This window comes from Struthio camelus, chromosome 1 (assembly GCF_040807025.1).
Source record: "Struthio camelus isolate bStrCam1 chromosome 1, bStrCam1.hap1, whole genome shotgun sequence".
NCBI classification, from domain to species: domain Eukaryota; kingdom Metazoa; phylum Chordata; class Aves; order Struthioniformes; family Struthionidae; genus Struthio; species Struthio camelus.
In genome coordinates, this window is record NC_090942.1 from 123,409,746 (window position 1) to 123,434,517 (window position 24,772).

The 24,772-nt window shown below is 40.8% G+C and overlaps 1 protein-coding gene across 1 annotated transcript in view; it reads left to right on the top strand.

Moving 5' to 3' along the window:
- LOC104147143 (SH3 domain-binding glutamic acid-rich protein) overlaps nt 1-24,772 on the top strand; it is a 56,866-nt gene that overhangs the window by 25,768 nt on the left and 6,326 nt on the right. The window contains exons 4-6 of the mRNA XM_068914229.1: nt 9,590-9,775; nt 16,285-16,365; nt 23,473-23,574. Of these exons, the coding sequence (XP_068770330.1) occupies nt 9,590-9,775; nt 16,285-16,365; nt 23,473-23,574 (369 nt within the window). The remainder of the gene's footprint in view (nt 1-9,589; nt 9,776-16,284; nt 16,366-23,472; nt 23,575-24,772) is intronic.

Consider the following 24,772-nt stretch of genomic DNA (forward strand, 5'->3'; position numbering starts at 1 on the left):
CCCCGCATTTCTCTAGCCCCCTGGGAGCGGGGCCGCCACCCCGAACGCGGCTTGTGCGGGTCGCGCCGTTGGTCGCGGGGTTTTTTCGCCAGACCTGCGCCACGACCGTTGGGCGTCGGCCACGCAGGCCGGGGGGGGGGGGGGCAGAGGCCACCTCCAGGCGATGGGGAATTAGTTGTGCAGATCTGCCTAAAACCTTTTCCTTCGGGGGTAGGGGTAGGGGTAGCGGGGAAGAACTAAGAGGAAAAATCCCATAGAAATCATAACAACTGAAACTGTGGGTTTTTTTTTATTTCACATCGAGAATCGTGCTCTAAAATCCTTACCTTGCCAAGATGCCTGCGGACGGGGCTTGGAGCCACGGCCTGTTTTCACCCTATGTACTCAATAGGAGTGTCAGGTTTAAAACAGAACAAGAGAAAGTATTGTTGGGCGATTTTGTCCCAGTCCTGACCAAAAGGGTTTGCCTGTGAAAATATTTACCACTCTGCGTGTTAATTTTTAGTGTTGCTGTACTTTGTAACGGTTACCAGTGTGCTTCGAGGTAAATGGCTGCAGCATCCTTTGCTTACAATTCTTCAGAGCGTTAGCATACGAATCAACTGATTGGGAAAGAGTATTTTCCAAATGGCTAGTCATTTTTGTTGAATTCAGAGTGGTACATACTTATATACCAATTCTCCTGAGAAACAAGCAAATAGAATAAATTTTTGGCATGAATTTATGTTTTCAGACTAACTTACTTATTTTGTTTTACAGGGAAAAAATGGCAAAAATACATGAATTTATCTGACTTTTCTTTTTGCTGGACCTCCTATTGCCTCACAGAAGAAGAAATGGCAGATAGTGAGCCATAGTAAACTGTGCAAAGTATCCCTACTGTTATTTTTAGTTTCCAGTGAGGTTTTTCAGGATCCCTGTTCAATTCACTGAATGCTGCATTTCCAGCAGTATACTAGTTCCATATAGTAGTTCAATACTGCATTTTCCATTTCATATAATAGTTCAAACAGACAAAAAGCTTATTATCAGATCAGCATTACTGTTGTACATTCAGCTCTGTCTAGTTGCTCTTAGAAAGCGCTACGTTCCAGTTTAAGTATTTTCAGGAGTGGACACTGTGATGTTCGGTCTTAACATTTACTATGTGTGTAAACACCTTGCAGAGCCTAGGCCAGTTTCAGTTCTGACATAGGTTCAGTTTCACTGAACTCTGTGGCATTTTGCTCACTTGGGACAGAAATGAACTTGGCCCTTCAAATTTGAAGGCAATCTGATAACAGTTAACATTCTTAAAATACCTCTCACACTCAAAGACCACCTTAAACAAATATGCACAGGCAGGCACTGAACTGTGACCGTCTCTGGGACAGAAGGCAACAGCCAGATGGAAAAAGAGCATCCTTGACGACACAGAGGAACGGAATAATTTTTACCAAGAATCCTGGACCTCTCTTATACCATGCACCCTGGGAATTGTTGCTGGTCATGCAGAAAGAGGGAGAAAATCCAATATTAGGTTCTGGACACATGGAATCAGCGAAATCACCCTCCCTAGTTGTAGAAAACGTACGGACACTTCTTTCAGAGAAGTGCCTGAGCTATGCAGTTTGGATCGTGATCGGAGCTTTTGAAAGCTGCCAGCGCTGGTAACTGAGGCTTATTTCAATATGATCTGTGCTATCACTGCTTCTGCACATAGGCTTATCCCTCCACACACTTTTTAAAGTGAAATTTGCAGCTGCGACTCTGAAGCCACTTGACTGTGGTCAGGGAACGGGGGTGAGCCCTATTATGCAGGGGGTAGCTGTGACAGCATCAACGTGACCTTAAACATTACAGTTGTTTGATCTCCCCCAGCACCGAGTTCCCTCTCCTGCCTCCCTTCTCCCTTCCCCCTCTCCCAAACATTTCTCCAGCCCTGCCTCATTGGTGCACTACTCTCCTTTGCCTTTTATGGACTGCCACCCCGTCAATCTAATGCCATAAGGCCAGGGGCAGGTGCAAGTCCCCTGCTATGGATCCTCTTACTAACCAATCCTCTGCTGGCCCCTGGTCCCGAAATACCTAAGAGCCAATGGAGTGGGGAAACCCGGGACCCCAGGGAGTGGGAGAGGCCAAAGCTGGCAGATAGCTGTGGGGGGAATCATTTAGGATCCAGGTTAGCCCAGGCGCTGCTGCATGCCTGGATTCGCCTCCGGGCTCTGGTGACTTGTCGATAGCAGGCGTGTTCTGCTGATTCATTTTTATCGCTGTCAAGATGGTGATCAAAGTCTTTGTAGCCACATCCTCGGGGTCGACAGCGGTAGGTGTCTCATTTAACGTGTGCCTCTTTCTGCTAGGATCAGTTGGGTAAGTTAGCTGATGTCCAGATGAAGAGCCCAGGGCAGCCTGAGTCTGACTGTGAGAAAAAAACATTGAATTTCTTCTAGTCTGTGTTGACCACCTTATTCTTGAAAGCAACTCGAGATACAGAGAATTCCGGTTAATATTGGCTTGCTTGCATGCCAGTTTTTACTACGTGTATAACATTTGCATCTAAAATATCTCTCAATAGATTTTTATCTATTTGAAAAAGTATATGCCATGTATATTCCCTGAAGAAGGAAAAAGTGGATATTGCATTTGCACAAAATAAGGTATATTCTTTACACTAGAAATTAATGAATTTGTTTTTGAAAGAGACTTTGGGACACTGCTCCTGCTGAAGGGGAACTGTGTCTAAGAAAGATTCTGGAGCCAAAATGAGTGAATAAAAGTGCAGAAGAAATGTCTTCCCCACACCTTTCCCTTTCCCTAGGTTTTCATATTTCTTTCTGCCTTTTTCTTTTTTTTTTTTTTTTGTTTGTGTCTCTTGAAATGCTATACTGATGATTTTTGGGTTTGATGTCTACTGCTGTAGTTGTCAGCATAGTATATCAGCTGAAGGGAAGGGCATGTGAATAGTAGAGAGGTTGGAAACCTGTGGGAGGTGGGAACCGGGAAAGGGCTGTTTCCTTTTATATCCAGTTCCCACATGAGCTCAGATTGCAGCTTTCCTTTGGCAGTCACTCATTCCCAGTGACATGGCTAAACAACTTGGCTGGTGCTTGCACATAGCTGGAACTGTCTCTCTGTCTGTCTGACACAAGCTCCACGTCCTTAAGAAGCTTCCAGAGTTGAAAAGCTCAAAAAGCACCCGCTGTTTACAGGGTCACCGTCTCTAGAAAATGAACTGGGGGAGATGCGCTGAAGTTTAAACTGGAATACGGCTAAGGAAGTTCACAGGTCTCTCATCAGCTTTTTTTTTGCCAGCCTGTTTCTAGGCTTGAGACTCTAAATTTAATATTGACATTTTACCATTTCTTATAAGAAACCTGATATGCAAGGCAGAAAAATAAGAGGAGGAGACTGGAAGCTGCCAGTTTGGTAATTCGTAATCTAGCAGCTACTGCTCGAATAGCTTTATAAATTACCACACATTGTACACTGACAGTCTTTTTTATCTCCTGTTTGGTTACCAAAGAAGACTCATACCTACCTCCTTTGCCAATCGTCTGTTTTCAGGCAAAAGTTGTGACCATGACTGAAATTCCTCTGCGGACTTTCTATATGTGTATGTCATGGCCATCATTTTGGTCCTCCTTAGGAACGGATTTTGTGCAATTAAGGCATGAATTGTTGCCCTTCCAGCTACAGGACTTGGGCTGTAGTTCAGCAAAGCACTTGTACGAGTGCTTTGATTAAACATTGACATTTAGGAGATCACTTACGCAATTAAAACTAGGCATATCATATGTTTAGCACTATCTGAACCAAAAGCTTTCCTCTGCTCTATACATTCCTCCCTTCTCCCTCCCAGCTAGCATCTATCACTAACTCCTTTCTTCTTGGACTGCAGTGAAGGGATATGTATGCTACACTGAACACTGGGCAACATACAAGCTTTATCTAGTAATTTTGAGCTGTTACACATTGCCAGTGCAGGTTATTAGTACTAAGAAAGATAACTAAGGCCAGTGAACTGTAATAGATTTTAAGTTTATTAATGCCAGTCCTCTCTACTATATGTTAGCTGCCCACAAAAGCTGTCAGTGAGGTGCTGGACACATACTGGAAGGAAGGGTATGGTATTTTTACATAGCAATGTACTGCATTTCCTCCTTCCTTTTGTACCTTGTGTATGTTTAGCCATTGCAGTCTCAGAAGGCAGTATGTGTTCAGGTTACCCAATTGCAGTTTCAGCTAGACAAAATGTTCAGCTGGAGTAGTTTTCCAGGTTTACTGGCTAAAATAGATGGAAGATATCCTTTCCCTGAACCATTATCGAGTTTTAATATCTATAAAATAAAAGTCACTCATGCAGGGAACCAGCACAAACCTCAAAATACCACTAAAATCCTATTAAAAACTATTTTTTATCTGCCTTGTACAGCTCTTCCTTGAGAAGAATGGATTTCATCCCTACAAAGTTTAAATGGAAGTCTACCTTATCCTAGTAGCACTGATGCGCCCTCCAATGTAGCTGGTCTCCATCAAATGCATATTGTTCTTTTTGAATTTCAAAATATGGTGGGTCTGACCTCCTCTGGTATAGCTCAACAGAGTTTAATTGGTAAAAAAAAGAAAGGCATCTGGATCAGATGCTTAAATGATGTAATTCAGTGTGTTTCTGGAGTGAAACCTACTGTCTGTATTTTCCCCTCAGCAATTCAGAAATTTATTTTAAATAGCTTTAGCTTCATTATCCTTCTACTCCAAACATGTAGCTGATGTTGAACTATTACTTAAGGCAGTTACAAGTGGAGACACTTACAGAACAAAAATGTACTGAATGGTTGTCTTGAAACAAGCAGTAAAAACTAAAGTAATTTTGTAACTAGCCACAAAAGTGTTTAGAAGCGAGTGATGTCTTACAAGGTTCTAGTGTATCATAAATCACAGGAGAATGGATATTCATGTCTTACGCAGAAGTCTTCCAAAGTCTTGGAAACTGCTGTTCATGGTTAGGGCACCTCTGAAGTCGTCTTATTCCCAGTGTTTTTGCAGACATTTTATGAACGTGCCCACCTTCAAAACTGTGGAGCTCAGTTTTAATATAATCCAATCACTTCAAAAAGACTGAGCAAAATGTAGACCTGTAGTATCCTCTGAAATACAGGGTAGAGGTTTGACATCTGTGATTGCGAGTCTGACCATAAGCACACCTGAACTCAAATTTCAAATTAAGAAAGAGGGTAACGCCTCATAGCGTGCACAGCCACAACAGAAGTTGTAATGTAATAAATAAGAATATTTCTCTGTTCAAACACAGCTGGGAAAAGGTTGTCCGTGCAGTGTTAGAGCTGAGAGCTGCAGCAGCTCTGCCTGCCAACATTAATGCTCCTACTGCTATAAATTGTTCACTAGATATCATCTGCTTCTGACATAGGCAAGTCATCAAAGGGTATGCTCTGAAGGGCAAGGATACAGATGAAAATATTAATTCGGCATCAGGTAAAGCTAATATTATTTGCAGCTCTTACATTCCAGGTCGTATTTATTTAAAGCGGGTTTTGTTTAATTTAAAGGACATGGTAGCAGCTAGGCCTCGTGGAACTTAAGCTTTGTTGAAAGGGAAAATGACATTGATGAAATAATATCCTGATCACTACCACTTTCCAGGGAATCTATGCCCAAGTAATCTGAATTCCTCCCATGCCAGCAGGCACACGTTAGGGCACAAACAAGCTTCTGCAGTCCTCATCCATTCTGGGAAAGTCTTTGCATGTCCCCTGTGTTGTGAAGTCCTGGAAGATTTCCTTCTCTGCGCGCTGTTTGCTGGGGAGATTCTTTTGGTTACCCAGTGCCAGCCATAGGAAAGACTAGCTTTATGGTTTTGTCCTTAGCATGTGTCCCTGGTACCAAAAATCTTTTGTTCTACCTACACCCTAGTATTATAAGCCTTAAGACATCATACGTCTTTTGCCTAATTTATTGTAGTTATCACTATGAGAAACATATTGCACTCATATATTGCTTTATCCAGGCATAATTGCTTTTTTACATTCAGTAAAAAAGAAATAGCAGTTAGAATTTGGCCTGGACTTCAGGGTATAATGCTTTTTCCAGGTGTATGCGTGCACTCCATACTTCAGACCAGTATAGAGGTAGTGACCATAGTTCCAAACTAAATAGCTTTTTGTGTCAAAAGCAATCCAATTGCAACAACATGGACTCTGCATGGACTTATTTGCCACAGCTGTTTTTTTTGGAACCCAAACTAGCTTGTTTAGAATTAGCCTTGGTAGCGCTACACCGTGCCTTAGCGAGCATACCAACCCAGAAGAGCGTTGATTTTCTGAAAACGTTGTCCAGACAGAATCCTGGGTAAATGGTCCTTTCATCTGATCTAATTCACCCATTATCATGTTCTGCATGAGAAGAAAACAGATGTTTCTCATATGGAGCAAGAATTTTGGAGATGTTAGCGTACTGCCACTTGCCAGTGGCACTCGAAATAATATTCTGCATGTCTGTTGCACCAAACGTCAGGAGAATCATATCTACAATCCTCACTTAACTAAAAGCTAAGAATGATCAGGAAACTCAGTTTAGAGAAAGTGAAGGTCTCAGGCAAGAGGTTGCAAGTTTTGTTATCTACAGGGTAATACTCAGCAGTGTGAGGGCCCTGGTTGGTGCATTTAAATACTACTGCAATACAGATAATTCATAGTAAGTATATGGTAGAGATGAAAGAAAAGCTCTTTTTCTCATGTTCTATTCATCAACAGGGCATAAACTATTGCGATTCTTATAATCCAGTTCAAGCATGATTGTTACTACTAACCATTCGGAAAAGGTTTTACTAACAAATGTTTGGGACGAGCCATGATAAATTTATGTCAGTTTTTTTAATACCAGAAATCTCCACAGTTCTCATTTCATATCTGAACAAATTTCTGTTGTTCTGTAAAGTTAACATCTGGCAGCATCTAGTACTCCTTAACCTTTAATTAAGCCTCCAGAAAAGCACAAGGCTGCCTTTAAATTATGAGACATTCAAAAAGTACATTTAGGGCTCTCTCAGCTTGCTGCTCGATATCTGAACCCATGAGGGCTGGAAACTTTCTTGCTGTTCACTTGCTTTAAACATAAGCTAAGATTCTGACCTAGTGAAGTCGCTTTAAAAAGTAAGTAAGAGAAATGTCAGGAATTAGGAAACTCATCGTAGAAGCCTGAGATTTAACAAGACTGATTATACCCTAACAACCCCCTTCCCCCCCCTCCCCAACAAAATTCACACTTATCAACAGAGAATAAGGATTTTAGAGGAGAAATGTGTTAAGGAGGAAGAATTAATATTACGCCAAATGACACTTAGGAGAGTGATTCCCAACCTCTTCCAGTCCAGGGTCCTCTGAAAAATCTGCAAGGGAGATGCCCTCTTGCGAGTCCCAAATATAAGCCCTTCACCAGTAGCTGACTTTTCATAGTCACCTTTTTCATACTCCTGAAAAGTAATCTCCTGAGCTCCGCTGTCTGCCACATAAATAACTCCTGATCTACTCCAACACAACTAATCTTTTCCTGCCAGTACTGCGTGAGCACTAGGCAGCCTGATGGTGATTACTGCAATGTCTCTAGTAAAGATGTGATGAAGTAAAATAACAAAGCCTATGTCCTGGATTAGATACTGAAGAAAATCCACACTAACTACCATTGCTTCCCTCTCTCCCTCTAAAGCAGCTGACACTAGTTGGTTCTACATATACTGCAGTGTTTATTCATTTCTTTGCTTTTCTCCTCCTGCTGTCTTCTTGTTTCCTCAGCATCCATTTTTTCACACAGCCACCCTCCACCCTTCTTTTTGTTTTTGTCCTGGTATTTTCTTTTTTTTTGGTTGTTCTTTTATCCTGGTACGGTCTGAGCAGGTGTTCTGAGTCCCCTGTATGTTATGAACCTGAAAATGAGGGAAAAAACATGTATCCAGCTTTAATTCTAAGTGCTCTAGTTACAACCATAAGCAAGGGAGCACAGAATCTGTAGCTCAGTTTTCATTTCCTCCCTGTAGGACTTCTAGGGCACTAGCAATTCCAGGAGCCGCGTCTACTTCAATGTCTGTGTCCAAAGAGACGAGCTGAGGCTGAAATAGCAGCTGTCAGCACTTGAATACACTGGCTTTCAGAGCATTTGGTGAAACTCTTAGCACTGTTGCGTGCAGATTTTAACCATTTATACAAACGTTATCCTGCCACTTCCTCTGATGAAGTGCTCCTGTATATTCCCCCAGCAATCCTTTCTGTTGTCTGAACGTGTTCTCTAAATAATTGTGTAGCTAAACAGCCATTAAAAAAATTACCTCTGTTTAAAAAGTGAAAACAAAAATAAAAATAATCACCTCTGAGAACTATCAACTCCATGTCCAGCTGTGTGGCTTGTGAATGCCACACTGTTTCCACCCAAACTGATTTGCTTTTTTAGCTCACTGTGAACTTGTGTTGTTTTCTTAAACATGTACAGCATTTTCTGGATGTTGTTTTTGTTTTTACAAGCAAACACAGTTGTGTGGATAGATATTGTATCCTCTTAATAATAATGAAAATTCATTCTTTCAGTATAATAGTCTGATATTGTACTTCTTCAGCTTTTCAGGCTTAGTTACTTATAGAAATACATAGCCATGTGTTATTTCTTGTCTCATTTCCTGTCTCCGTTCTGGTGTTCGGATGCCTGATTTGTGGAAGTCCTGTCTTCCAATCATATGATGGCTCATATGCAAAAATTACCTTAGTGCTATCATTCCAGTTACCATTTATATATGACGTTAAATTGCTGCATGGTGTAGCACAACTGGGAGGAAAAGAAAGTCACATCTGGAAGATGATTGTGCTAGACAGTAATTTAGTTGTGTGTGACCAGCAGAGCAGTGTGAGCAAAATTGTGCTCTTCAATCTAAGCAGTACTTGCTTCAAATGCTGCAGGCCTTGTAAGAGCTAAAGTTTGGCCTAGCAGCTGTTAGAATAGACATATACAGAATGGGGAAATTGTTTAAATGTTGCTTAGAAATAGCATCCCTTTAGTGAAGAAGTATGGTGAGAATTGTATCTTCAAAATAAGGGGATAAGCTATAGTCTTGGTGCCTGAATTGTAGATATATGCAGTACTAGCATCAAAGGAAGAAGGGCCATGAATATTAGCTGCCAGAGAAGGTCATGGAAAACTAAGTCTTCTATGCAATGAGCAAGATAAATGAGAATGTTACATGTTGGGAAGAATATAAATTCTCAGACCTATGCTGACTTTAGGCAGGATTAGCTTAGGTATCTGTACACCATACTCAGAGCTAGGAACAGAGTAGAAAGCTTCCTGCTGAGCCTCTTTTCTTAGGGATGATGGAGGTACCATTGCTTCCTGGGAGGAAAGAAGGAAGTCAGGGGAGAGCAGGGGTAAAAAAGTAATGGCAGTGGTCTAGGTGCTGAAAAGCAGGGCCAAGTCTCAACTTGAAAAAGTTTGAGGGCTATCGGAGCCGTGGACCCCACTTGCCGTACCTGCATCGGTTAACAAGTCTTTCCTTTCAGAAAACATTTTTTTTAAAGAAGCAATTTTGTTTTTCTTCTTTCCTAAACAGATCAAAAAGAAACAGCAAGAAGTAGTGGGCTTTTTAGAGGCCAACAAGATTGACTTTCAGCAAATGGACATAGCAGGTGATGAGGACAACAGGAAATGGATGAGAGAAAATGTCCCAGGTGAAAAAAAGCCTCAAAATGGAATCCCTCTTCCTCCACAGATTTTCAATGAGGAGCGGTACTGTGGGGTAAGAAGCTGTTTGGAAACAAATAACTGTAGAGACTATTCATAGAAAGTGCCTCTTTTCCATTAGCAGGAAGTGTCCTCAGACAAACTCCTTAAGACAATTTAAGATTTACTTTGAAACAACGATTCTTAGAAAGTATTTCTTAGGTACAGGAAGGAAATGAAACACAAAAGTGTCCTTCTATAGCAGAAGAATACATATGGAGGGAAAACTGACTGGAGAAACTCTGCTTACGAGGTTGCATGGACTGTCCCCTGCAGATCCAGAGCCTATGTCCTCACTGCAAGGCATGGAGCATTAGTTTGCCACCTTTGAGGAGTTCCCTGTTTCCCATTTCACATGCTCCTACCTCCTGCCGTGTAGCTCACAACTTATCCTGCTGTTGACTTTCTGCCTACACTGTCATTTCAGCTCCTGAAGACCAAAGACAGTACTGTCTAAGTGATACTATGGCTTCTTCACACAGTGTCACAGGATAGCAAAGTGTAGAATACGCGATCAGCTCAACTGCGCTTGCTCTGTTTGTGCTCTGTTTGTGGTGTGACAGTACTGAGCTACTCAAGACTAGCGGGGTTCATAGCAGGGTTGATCTGCTCTCTCTAGCTGGATTGCACTTCCTTTCCTGAACTTTCAGTTAATTTTGCATGGTGTGTGTTGATCTCTTTGTTTGTTTCACACAGAGTCCGCTGGGCTGCTAGGAAGTCAAGTGGATGTCTGAGGCACCAGGGACCATGAGTAGGCATTTTCCTTTTACACTGTGTTACAAATATAAATAAATAGTAGATACAGTTGACTGGAATAGTTCCAGTGTATGGCTTTTGAATTACTGAAATTGTATTGCTTATTCCAGAAATATCCGGCTTCATAACATAAATTGTAAACTGCACCAGGTACTTTTATATTTACATGTAGGCTGGTAACAGGCAGATTATCTCTCCGCAGAAATTTTGAACAAATCAGTGGAAGATAATACTGCAAACAACACAAATATTAGGATCAAGATTCAAAAGAGATCTTTGAGGTAATTTTCTGCTCATAGTCTGGATGGAAATATAAACTGGAAAGTACTCGGACAGGATCTCTGAAATGATCTTGTAAAGTACTCTGAAATGTGTATCACATAGTGTGTCCAGTTATGTTACTCCACAAATCCAGTGTGAACTATTGCATAGATTGTTTTGAGAGAGAAGGGATTTACATGCCACCAAGTTTTCAGAATTAACTTCAGTGTTCTGAGAGCCAAAGTTACTAGTGTATGAGTAACAGAGTAAAAATGCTTTCTCATTTTCTCATATGACTCTTAAAAGAGAAATGGGCAGGTTAGAGTTCATTTGCATTTTAACGTCTAATCTGGACCAGTAAAAAGTATCACTTGATATATCTTGTTCTAGATTTCCTGGCAACCAATGTGGCAGTAAATATTTCTGAGATTCCCTGGAGAGGTCATCTAGTGGATTAAAGAGCAGCTGCCTTACAAAGCATTGTGGCTGTGTGCCTTGCCAATAAATGATAAATGCACAGTTTTTACTCGATGTGTGAAACTATTTCAGGAAGCCAAATAATCTTCATCTTAATATAAATTTATATTAAAAAAGTGTCATTTGCAAAGACACCTCAGTGTGGAAGGGAGTTGAGAAAGCTGTTGTAGCTACTGATTTAAAAACTAAATCGAATTTGAAATTAGCCTGAAAGTCTCTGGAGTTCTAACGTGCGCAGCTCTCAAAGCTCCTATCTAAGGATCCCAGTGGTGCATAACGAAAATTCATGTTTAGCCTAAGGCTTGTCATCTCAGAACGCTCTCCGAATAGATGAGGTAAGGAGATGCATATCAATACACGATCCTTACCCTTCTCTATGGGATATTGCAGCCTTGAGGGAGCTGCACCGTGAGTGGGAAGTGGGATTATGTGGGCTCATTGAGGACACGGCCACTGGCTGGCAGACCAGTGCAAAATTCCTTGGAGGGATGTGACATCTTCTGCAGAATGTCTGTGGTATAAAGCTGGAGATCTGCATTCTACTTCCCTACCTAACCTGTGTAGGTACGACAGACCAGTCGCTCTGAAAACCCGGACTGTTTAACACTGTTTAAGGCTTACATGATATGTGTTAACTCTTCCCCTCTGTTCCACTTTCGTTGCCTTCAGCCACGTTAGAAAACTAGCAAAGATTTTCCTGGGTCATGGACTCCAGTCCTGTATCCTGAGGTCATGAAAGTCCCATTAAAACATGTTACTCTTGATAGTATGCTCTTCAAGGGTCTCATTCGCTTGGCGGATGGAAACCTCCTTAGAATTTCCAGCCTGGATTTATACAACCAGTTTATACACATTTCCTTGTATGGCCAAATTGCCCTTTAGCTTAAACAGCTCTAGCCCAATGTATTTATGGATAGGAATCATATCTTCTTTTAATCTTCATTTTGCTATGCTAAACAAGTCAAGCCCCTTATGCCTCTTTTTTCTAAGACACAGTTTCTTTCTCTCATTCTCCTTCCTACCAAATCCTTTCTTTCCTCATTTCCAAGTCGTCCTTTGTTTTTAGATCAGGACTTGTTATGTTTTATTTCTGCCCATTACCTTTTCTGAGATCTCTCCTTCCTTCTGTCACCTCACTTCCCATTGATCTTCCTATATATTCGGTTCCCGTTCACACATGTGCATGTATGTATACAGTAGGAGCGTGCTGGCCTGGGAGCATTGGCCTTGGGGAGGTGAAAATGCAGGATAAATATGTCCTTCCAATGCCTAAGGAAGGGAGATTTGGAGGAGTACCTGGCAACCTTCAAGTATTTAAAACGTTTCTGCAAAGAGGAATTATGGGTATGAGCTCAATATTGACCCTGCTTTGAGCAGTAGTTTGGACTAGATGGCCTTATGAGGTCTCTTCCCACCTCAATTATCTAATGGTTCTATGATTTTGTAAAATATGTTCTGCTCCATGCCCACTGGGGATGGAGCAAGATGTAGTGGGCATAAAATGCAGCAAAGAAAGTTTAGGTCAGACGTCAGAAAAAGAATCTGTTCTAATGTGAAAAATAACAAAGCACTGGAAGAGGTTATTAGGGAGATTGTTTCATTATGTCATTAAAGGTCCTTACCAATGGACTGGAAAAACATCACCCAGGAATGATATAGTCATTCCTGGCATGGAAATGTGATCCTTTGAGATGATCCTCGCTCCTCTCTTCTCCACTTCAGTGGAAGTTTGTGGGGGGGTGGATACTGGCCGAAGAGACTTACTTTTTGTGCTGGAATAGATTGACATAATGAGCAGGTAAGTACAGCCTTGTTGAAACTCTCCTTTTCTGCTGATATGTGAAAGCATCTGCATCTCCTGGCTGACACTGCAGAGCTGCTTTGCTTATTACCTTGTACTATAAAATGGAGGTTTCTTATGGATATGCTTATGAAAATATTCCATCAGCTACTTTTCCATGGGATCAGAGAAGCTTAAAGCTATTTTATTAATGGCATGAATTTTATTTTTCTTTTGGATCTTTGGTATTGTTCCTGGTAGACACAGATTAGAAATGGAATCATTTTTATGCCTGGCTATAGTACCAGTTTCAAGTATCCATTCTAATCACTCACTCTTGGGAATTATGTTTTTATTTGATCTTTTTCTTAAGCTTCTTCTTTGCTCATGTCTAGACAGAAGTCTGCGTCTGTGTCACTTTCCAAATATACTGAGCACTCTGTTACTCTCTTGTCTTTGCTTTTGCTTAGCAAAGGAAATTGGAAAACTAGGAAAGGAACAGAATGTAAACTTCTGGTTTTCTCTGGGAGCTGAAATCTGTAGAATAAGCTACCCATATACATCTTAATTTAAAGAATGTCTGAATTATTACAGAAAATCTTTACTTGATGCCTTGTGAAACTGCTGAAGTCAGATAGACAGAAATCACAGGGCCCTCTGGAGGTCTCTAGTCCAATCTCCTGCTCAAAGCAGGGCTAACTTTAAAGTTAGATGAAGATGTTGGGGCTTTGGCTGATCGAGTTCCGAAAATCTCCAAGGATGGAGTTTCGACAGCCTCTCTGTTCAATCTGATCTGGTGCTCCCACTGGGAAGATTTTTTTCTTAATGTCCAATTGGAATTTACGGTCTTGCTGTCTGGCGTTTCCCCGGTGGTCATACAAAGGATGATACATAGACTATATTTGTGTATATGCACTTGTATCATAAAGAAAAACTCCTGGGGGTATTTTTTTCCAAATATTTTTGCTATATTTTTCATAAACTGGTTCCAAAGGCAAATGACACCACCATCCTCTGCATATACTGTGTCTTCTCGTATAGATATAATATTATTGCTTACCAGAAATATTTTTGTTATATAAGAATATATTGTTATTCCTCTTTTTTCTTACTGCCTGTCCTGGGAACTCTTCTCAATTAACTGTAGTGGTTCAGTGAATGGAGATTTGAACAAGTCTTAAGGAAAGGAAGAATGCAAATCTACAATACATAACTATTCCATGGTCACTGTAAGCATGCTTTTACCCCATGTAAATGATAAAGCAGCTCACTTCAGTGTAAGCAGGATAAATTATCTTTTATTTATTGTGTTATCCCACATTTGCTGTGGGATATCAGTGTGCACTAGCTGTTGCCAAGGAGTACCTGATATGCTGGAAGCTTACATGCAAGCTTATGCTTTGAAAATAAGTTCATCTGCTCATTCGCGCATCTTGCTTGTGACCTCAGGCTTGGTTATCTGCAAGGCTATGTGCCTCTAGAGAATTTGGGGACAACTTGCAGTCTGTTGCTTTTCCTCTAGAGAGGAACTAACAAGACATATAAAATATTAAGCCCAGTTCATGACCCCTCATTGTTATAATCCTGTCCTTCTTTCCCAGCTATTGATATGCTCTGCCACAGTTTGCCTAGTCTGTTATATGAATAGGCAGTGCACAAGAGGACACAAGAGTTCCCTGTGTTTGTGTGGCCTATCAAAGGCCCGTGTCCAATTCCAGACCTTGCCTCTCAAATTGCAGAAAATCCTCATGCTCTTGTTTGCTGTAGCCCTCCAAAGTTTATAGGTTAAACCTCAGATGCTGGCTTTCTTAAATACTTAGGGCAGACTTGGGTTGGATAAAAAAGGGGAGCCCCGCAGCAAAATGAAAGCAGCAAACAGATGGTTTCCAGAGTGGCTGAAGCACCGGGAGATACTCTGCCTGTTCAGGCCAAAATGTGTTCCAGGGCTTCCCCCCAGCCAGAGCAGCCCCCAGCTCCTGTAACGAGGTCTAGGGTTGTGAAAACCAATCTGTCCCATAGATAAATCAAGGAGATGGGCTGTAATTTAACCTGGCTGTTAAACTATGTATGCCCCTTCCAAACTGGACTGAAACGCCATTGATTCTAGCCTTGTTGATATTAAGGTGGCTGCTGAACCATCCATCCACTGCAGACTGTCCCTAGGATTACCCTTCTCCAACCATTTATCCTTTGGAAATGCTAAAACAGCCCAGTAGAACAACTCAAGTCCTAACTCAGCTTTACAAACAAGTCTCAGGGATGAGTCAGCACCTTCCAATTTACAGGCTTCTATTTTTGGAGTTATCTGGGATGAGAGGAAGGGTGATAAAGCTGTCAAGGCAGTAGTCTAGGATTCAGCAGACCTGCATTCACTCCCTGCCCTATAGAGAACTGCTGTGTGATCCTGGGGCAGTCACTTACCACCAGAAATTCTGCTGATTTCTTAAATGCATGTTGATTTTCAGCTACGTAAGATATGGGCCATGAACTCCCCAATAGCACACCAGCAATAGCAGAGCTTCCCTACTTGATAGGAAGGTTGTGAGGATGAATACTGTAAAGACTGGGCAAGCTCTAGATACCAGGATAGGAGCCATTCATCCCATCTTCTCAGTTACATTAGCACTGAAGAGAAAATGGGCATTTTTGTTATTTATAACGTGTGATTTATAACTTCATTTCACATATGGACAAGATCTTTTGCCTCATGTATACGTGACAGAGGGAATGACACAGCCCTTGGTTAAGTTTGTCTGAAATGATATTTCATTTTCTAACTAGAGTGCCTCCTCTAGAATAAACACTTTCCTCATTGCCTTTTCATTTGTGCTACTATGCTGGTTGTTGCCTTTCATTTGCCACAAAGCTGCCCAGGGTTTTCAGGGCCTAATTTGGGTTCTTACTCAAGACAAGCTTTGTTATAACATTTCAGAGGAAATATCTTAGCCTTGGTGTATACAGCTGAGCACATTAAAATGAAAAGCTTAATTTTATATGATTTTAACATTGGCGTGATATAATCAAAGTGTAGATCTCTGGAGATATTTGCCTATTTGTTCATTTTGCCAGCCAGCATGAAACTCTGTTTACCTGAATATTCTTGCTAGGCCTTAGGTAATGCAAGCGCTTGTGCAAATGCATAGTCATTTTCATCACTGTAAGAAAGATTTGCCTGAACTAGTTTTTGCTTTGTGTGCTTTTTGTTTGATTTTCGTTACTGATTGTCTGTTGTTTGTTTGTTCCGCTTTTAGGACTTTGAATCCTTTTTCTCTGCTAAAGAAGAAAATATTATTTATTCATTCCTGGGTCTTGCTCCTCCTCCAGGCACAGAGGTATGCACTGCTATCCTTCCATGGGAGCCATTTATTTCCTTTTAATAAAAGATGAAGGCAGGCACTGACTCAGCATGTCAAATAAGGGACAGTGCGAAGCACATTAGATGCTGTCACAGCAAGGTGGCTGGTTCAGTACTAGGAAGTATTTCTCTCTTCCTTTCTTTCACCATAGGCTTGTTACTGATTGTCCAGCTGAGGATTTTTAATTGAACACAAAGCAGTACTTCTTCATGTTCAGCTTTCAAAGGGTGCAGAATTTCCTAATGAAATGTATAGGCTGTGTTAATTACAAGAGACATTCACTTCTTGACTGCATCAAACCTTGAGCAAACAGAGTTTGCATTGGCTGCCAACAGAGGGGTGCTGGACCTAGTCCAACCTGAGTATGTCGAGACTGCTGCTCTGGGGTTCATACCCTCTGCTTTGAGGAGCTAAGTTAAGGTCTTACCCAAGACTTCATGAAATCCCTTTGGTTAGTCTACCCATTCTTCTCCATCCACTATATTTTGACAATGTTCTAACAAATTTCTTGAAATAGGACGAGATCTTTCTATTTTTTTTCTTTTTGCTTTACTGAAAGCAATGAATTTTTTCTTTAACACAGTCATTTTTACTTAGAAGTTTTATAACTCTTATCCTGAGATCATGTTAGATCATAATCAAATGTTTCCATCTTTAACATGGGTGATTCAACAAACACAATGAATCAAGAGAGTGATGAGTCACACTGATAGCAGAGAACTCTGCTGTGTTGTGTGACACCACTAAAGAACTGCCCTAGAGCATGAGACCTGCTTTCTAGTCTAACTGCTGCCAACTGTGGAGCAACTTTGAGTAAAACACCATTGTAAATGCCTCTGTTTTTCCTCTTCTGTAAAAGCAGAGAGAAAAATGAGCCTTTGCTAAGTGCCCTGAGATCTACTGATGCAGACATACCCAGAGGAGAGCCGCTGTTGCTATAAATGCTATCTGACACAACGTCCCTGTGTGATAAGGAGCAAGTGATTTAAACTTTCTGCTTTAGCTGTCCCTTCTCCCACCAAGGGAAATAAAAATTACTTGCCTGCCTCACAAGGGTCTTGTGAGGATTCATTTAATTAACATCTACAAAGTCATGAAAGGCTTAAAGGACCTGCAAGTATTACATATTATAATCATTAAAAGATATGTGGAGAATCAGTGAGATAAAGAAAATTGCATTTTCCACCTTCTCACTTCATATATTATCTGCTCCTTCATGCAAGGTTCTGTTAGATAGTATGTCTGTGAAGTGAAATAGCAATTTTTTAAATTCAGTCATTCCCACCTGACAGCAGAGGCTATTACAGCTTCTAGCTTGTGACAACTTTGTAAATGTTGAAAATAATAAGTTCAGAATAATTTGCCAGGCAGATAACTTTTAGTGCTCTTGGTAGCAAACAAGAAAGGTTTATGCTGATTAACTACTGCATTGGCGGTGCTGGGGATTGTTTCAATCCAGAAAATAGAAGGAATAAGAGTGCTTTTAAAGAACATGTATAAGGAGTGCAAGTATATTTACATCCTGCCCATTACAGAACCTGTTCCTGAATTGGAGAGAGACATATTAAGTGTTTTAGCATTTATTGCAGAGGTGTTTCTCAGCATCTTGCTCGCATACTAGTCTGAGTGTGCTTTGTCATACAAGTGACCTTGCTGCGGTGCTGCTGTTTTCTTTTCATTAGGCTGTCACTTCAACCTTAGCATGAAGTACAGAGGGTGGTTCATGACATTGCCAGCAGCATGAATCCGGGAAAGTATGTCAGGTGTGGAAGAGATGATGATGACGGATATGACAGTTTCCTACTAATCCCTTCCTAAATCTTTTTTTTTCTGGAATACGGTGATAATTTACAAAAGAAGCAAACTATAAAATATGGAAACGCAACAAAACAATCAGTAAGCATTTGCCTTATATGTGTTTTTATGTCACTGAGGCATTATAAAGCTTAATGTGAAGCTGGTGTGCTTATACTGACCACTCCTGCCTCAGAAGATTCCCTTCTCTTTTCCATCCATCCTCCAACTCTTTTTGTGCCAGCTATAGATATGGTCTTTAATGCTTGTGATCCTGTTTCATTGCACAGCCCACTAGGATCCTGATCCAGCACTGGTTTTAGCCTATTTCCCAGAGCAGGCAGAAAACCTGCAGGAACCTTTTGCTACTCCCTCAACAAATTCTAACTTCCTAACAACATACTTGGAGAATTAAATTCATTGCCGCATCAGCCCGTGGAGTGAACAATACTTGTTTCATTCTTGCAGATTCTCATTTTTGTAGCCCTGACTTCTCTTTGGGATAGCTAGCTACAACTTGCCACTAGACCTCATTAAGAAAGGTATCTACACTGGACACCGCTGCTAGGTTTGTGGAGCTCTGATGGCTCCAGGAGTTGTCAGTCCTAATGTGCAAGTACAAGCTAAACAGTAAGTCTAATTTGTCCAGGACACATCAGAGTTGCCACCAAGGTGCAGGCTGACTGTAAGACACATGCAGAGAAGCTCTGGGTACACGCGGATATAAAGGAGATGCTTGTCAGATCTGCAGCACACGTGCAAATTAGTCTTTGTGCACAGTATCCTCTTTCTTACTTAAAAAAAAGCTTTAATTGTTTCAGTAGGAACCAGCAAGTCAACATCAAAGTTAACCAAGCTGTCTGGGAAACAGGCTGGGGGCAGCTCCCTAAGTAAGCACTTCTCCTGACAGTCATCCTTACTGTGACCTATGCTAAAGTACTCACCATAGTACAAGTAATGAGTTACTGTGCTGATCACTGTTTTCCCGGTCCCAGTTCAATGCAATATTTAGATGCATGACCGGCATATGAAAAGTGCTATAGATCTTGGTGAAAAGGCTTAAGCTCCAAATGCTGAGTACTTGCTTAGGTTACTGTGGGAATCAGGCAAAGTTGTTCACACTTTTCTTCCTGCATACCAAATACATTATTATTATCAGGGTGCTTTTTGGCCACAAAAATTAGTGACACTATAGGAAATCAGTACAATATTTTTGGTATTTCAGGAAGAGTCAATGAGATCACCCCTCCTCTCTCTCCTGTAGCCTTCCCATCACACTGGTTTCCATATTTTCCTCATCATCATTTAGCAGTTTTATACCCGCAAGAGGACAAGCAGGCGTAGTGTTAATAAGTTCTTTGTTCTATTAATATGTAATACCTTTTCACTTGAAGGAATACCTGATCTTAAATGCTTCTATGTAATTTTAACATCTAAATAAACAAAAAGTTTCATGTCAGACTGGGATTTAGAGGGCAACTATACTTTATGCCTGACCCAAAGATCACTCAAGTTAGTGATGGATTTATGAATGATTTTGGTTAATCTTGAATTAGTAGCATGAATGATGATGTGCAGGACTGAGTTATAATCAATGTACTTCATAAGTCTAGGCTAATGAACATCAGTCTCAGATGCCACAATGTGGTGAGTAAAGCTGGGGACATTTCCTCTTTAAGTCCCATCACTTTTACACTCAGTCTGAGACTGTTCTCAATATTCTTGAAAGGACGACGCTCAAATACTGTTAATGTGTGAAAAACCCATTAAGAGCTGCTGCTATACAGTTTTTGTCTTAAATGGCACAGGTGAATTGTTCTGTCAATGAGATATCTGTTACTTAAATTAGGGAGACAAACAGTATATTGAACTTTTGCACTTCCTAAGTTCCTTAGCAAGGTTAGAATGCAGACAATTAATTGCTTCTTTACAGGTCCAAACAGGCTTTTTTGACAGCTCTATTAACCAAAGTGGAGTACTGCTTCTTTTATCTGGAACTCCAGAGAGCAGGCAGCTTGTAGCTAGATCATTTAAGTTTGCAATTGCTCTGTGAATTCACTCAAATGGATTTACATGAACTGAGGGTCTGATTTCAAATCTTGCATATACTTAAATCCATAATCTTAGTATTCTTATCTTAATAGCCTTAATCTTGATATCCCAAAATCCACAGATATTTGATCTTTTGTCCTTTGGCTGAGGAAGACTTCTGCAGTTAAGACTACTTTCAATTACAAACTTAAAATAGATGCATCTTACTGAAAGGGAAAATGATCTCTTAGCCAACCTTTATGAGTGGGACTTCATTTTAAATTAATTAAAATTACATTTTGTGTTGCTGTGTATAGCTAGTATAATGGTGATATTGCAAGTATCACAGTTGTCCATATAATCAATGAAAACTCTGTGTGTGTGCGTGTGTGTATGTGTCTGTGTGCTGGCTGATAACATGCTGCTTCCAGAGGTTAACTATTTCAGCCGTGACTTTTATTTGCTTTATGTTTGGAGCAAGTATATGATTCATCTGAGGCAGTTTTACATGATGATAAATTTTAATTAAAATGCCATCTTCACTCTTTGTGTATTTTAGCCAAAAATATTGAGAACAAGGATTTTAAATGTTAGGGTATATATTGAAAATAAATATCCACCCAATCCAGTCTTCATGAATGTTATTCATTTAAGGAACTGCTATAGCAAAAGCATCTGTAAGGAAATTATACTTTGCTTAAGCACACAGTGTATAAACACATCGTTGCACAAGAGAGTTTCAGTATATTTCTGTATTATTATATATTCTTATCTTCAGATTTTTTGCTAGCTTGTGGGGCAAAGGTAAAAGATAAGTTAAACCAAACAAATGTCTTTATAGATCTAGTTTTAATAACAATGCTACCAGCATAACAGTGCAGTGAGCCTGCAGTTTTACGTACACTTTAAACAGGACAGCGTTGCCAGGAAAAGAAATAGTCCCACCTTCCTCCTGATCCTTCCCCTTACTCGTAGCTGCTCGTTCCCCTCCCCAAGCATCCTCCAAGTGCTAGCAAAAACATTTGTGCAGCTGTGCAGCGGAGTGTGCAAGCTGTCAGAGACAGAACTGTTTTTCTTTTTAAAGCTTTAATCTAGATCGGTCTCCTGCTACAGTTCACCATACAGCCCTGCAAAGGCTTTTGCTGATAGCAGGAGAAAGGGCAGTGCAGCACTGGGAAGGACTCCTGGGAGGGTCTGACTCACTTCTGTGACACTTTTTGCTGATAGTAGTCTTTATTATTTTTTGCTATCCTCTGGGGAGGGGAAAGGGAGTTTATGATGAGCTTTATGAGCCTGTTAACATCTATTTTAACAAGATTGTTAGATAAAAAACATGCTTTCCTTGACTCAGGAGGAAACTGCGGAAGAGGCACCAAACCTTACAAACAGTCAAGTTTCAGGAAAAAACAAAACCGCAGAAGTATTTTGTCTGTCTTCACCCTACCATGATACCTGCTTCCAGACATTCCTGTCCTTGTTTCTACTATTTTTTTCCCAGTTCAGCGGAGCATCTCAGCAGGAGAACATGTCTTATATTGCACAGCAAATTGCGAGGCAAAGATCCTTGAGCTAGCACTGACCCATGTCTGCTTGGGGGCTAAAAGCCAGATAGCTATGCCAGTGTGATGCTTCTGCAGGCTAAGTACACCAGCTGAGGAATCATACACGATGTAGGACACGGGAGGGGGACTTGTGAAGCTTAAAGAACAGGGCATCGTGATTGAGGGCTTTTGTATGACTGCAGAGGCAGAGATGAAATTATGGAAAAGCAAAACAACCCAAACCCACCGGGTGGATGAATTGTACGGGCTCGGTCTCACGGATAAGAAACTCCTCTTGTGTTCAGGGACGTGCTGCTCTGGCCATAGGATGTAGGACTTGGGAAGGCACAGGACAGGATCTCTCCCTTGAGCCCGATTCTCTGTTCCTGGAGGCAACCACACCAGGTAACGCCTATTAGAAATAGTTGAGCTCCCCGTTAATGAATTAGGTCCTTCACCTCTACTTCTACTAGACAGCTTTTCTAAAAATGCAGTGCTGATGGTTAGAAACTTCTTGCTGATTTTCAGCTTATTTTTATTTACAGCTGGTTTGTACCCATTTTACATCTACTTCAGTGCTCTTCCTTCTCCTATCCATCCCTGATGTTTACTCTGATCTATTTTTAGAGAGATATCATGTCCCCTCACAGCCTTGCATTCACCTGATTAAAGTAGTGAAGCTTTTTTTGTCACTCTTTTCATAAGACAGGCTCTCTGCTCCCTCAGATATTCCTGTAACTCCCCTCTGCACCTGCTCCTGTCTGAATTTCTCCTTCTTGAGCCTGGGTGACAAGAACGGTACAGAATGATCCAGAGGAAGTTTTGCCTTTGCCTCATACAATGACATTAATATTTGCTTTTAACTCCATCAGATATATCTCACCGGATACAGCTGAGGATCACCTTTATTAGCTTTTTCACTGTTGCATCACATTGATGGCTCAGTTATTCTGTGATTAATTAACATTCAACCATCTTTTTCTTCTTTGATCATCTCCAACTAACAAGCTCCCAAATTACAGCAGAAATGTCTGTTTCTAATATCCGTCCCAGAACTACCTGCCCCTAATAATGTGACTTAATTTAAACTTCATGCTATTGCATTTCATCCCGTGCCTGTTTATTCCACTCAAGGCCATTTAGGTCTCCTTTTATCTGACACAGTGTGTGGTCCAATGTGACCTTCCACAGCTATGTAACTGAAAGTACAAGAGGACTTAAAATGAAGAGCTTCTAGGAGTTGCTTGTTCATGTTGCTGGAAGAAATAGCTCTGGGAGATTAGTATGTGAATTGAGGAATAGTTACATGATGCTTTTGAACAAGACAGTTAAGAGTCTGTATATGAAAACCTTTATTACATCTGTTTCCCTGTAGCTTCCTGATGAAGTTTAATTGGAATACATGCTGGTGAAAAAGACTTTTTTCCCTGAAGCCCGAATGTGCCATCAGGGTGAGCATCAGTTTCTATTAAACTTTCCACAGAAAAGTTAGGGAATCTACTCTGCTCTGAAAAGGAAATGAGGGGCTTGAGTTCATGTCTTCCATATACCAACCAATGGTCCTTTGACAGGAAAATGTCCAAAAGAGAATATGAATTAAGTCCTGAAGCAAAATTAGAAAAACACCTTCTCAAACCGTGAAGTTAAAAGACTGCGTAGAAAGGAATTGTTGATCGCATGTCCTGAGGCTAACAACGACTTTTTCTTTTGTTTCCAGGAGACTGAAAAGTCTGATGCCACTGAAGAAGATGAGGCACACGCAGAAGCCAAAGCAGATGAAGGGGCTCAGTCTGCTCAGCCACCATCAGAAGATCAACAGGTAATTTTCCCTTTTCTGTCTGTGACAAGAGGGTTTTACCTGTGCTAAGCTAATGAAACATAAACCCATAGGCTTTCTTAGTGTACCACAGGGTAGGAAGACTGAATGCAGAGTGGCCTTGCCTGTCTTTTGGGTGTATTTTATTTGATATCCTAGTGATGTGAAACCTAGATAAAACTCCAGGAAACTTCATTCCGGACCTTGAATAACAACAGTTGTCTTTATTTAAAGTTTCCCTTTCCACTTTTTACTTTTTCCACTTTCCATTTTTTTTAATGCTCGCTTGAAAACAGACTCTAGTTATGAAGAGTAATTGAGAACTAGACATCTGAGTCCTGTCTGTATGGAAAAATTGTTGCTATCTATGACCAGCATCTGTAGTGCTCATAAATCTATTTGTTAAGCACACATCATGTACTGGCATTGACTGCTACCACAGCAAGGCAGACCTGGTAGTGTCTTCTCCAGGCCATGCAGGAGGAACCTGTGGCCACCGCAGAAACTGAGACCATTGTTACCCTTTCTGCCTACAGCGTGGTATGTTGTTGCAGCCACGTGGGCAGATCTCAAACTGCAGTGTGAAAGGTTCTTGGAAGAAACTATCTATCTGAGTTACTTCAACTCCCTGGTATAATATCTACAAAACATACCATTCACATTGTCCTGCAGTTAGCTAACATCAGTAAAGTACCTGTGGCGTATGGAAGCGTAGATGGAGCCTGCAAAAAGGGCCAATGCTGCTGCGTACAGGTTTCTTCCGCGGTGAGATATTTATGTTACTGGCAAGGTTCTAGTCCTATTAGAGACTGAGTAGAAATGGATCCTGTACCTGGAGACAGGGATCCAGCTGTTTTATGTCTCCTGCTGCTCTGCCAGTTTGGCATTTAAGGATGGGCTTGTTTTGATGTTGCAGTATCAGGTGACTCTCCTCCCAAAGAGGCAGGCCTGCTACTGAATCAAGCACTTCCTTACACTTCTTTTCTCTTGTGTTTTGGAGTTCAGACTCCTTCTGCAGAATATGTGTCATAAATGCTTCATCTCTTTCGCTAATGACCAAAACAAATGTGTTTTGTTTTTTTTTCATCTGACTGCAAAGTTCTTCCAGAGGAAGCACCTCCCTCAGTAAGCCTTTTCTCATTCCCATTTTAACAATTAGCAAAACATTAGGCTGGAAATGCATTCTTTCTTAGAGCCTCAT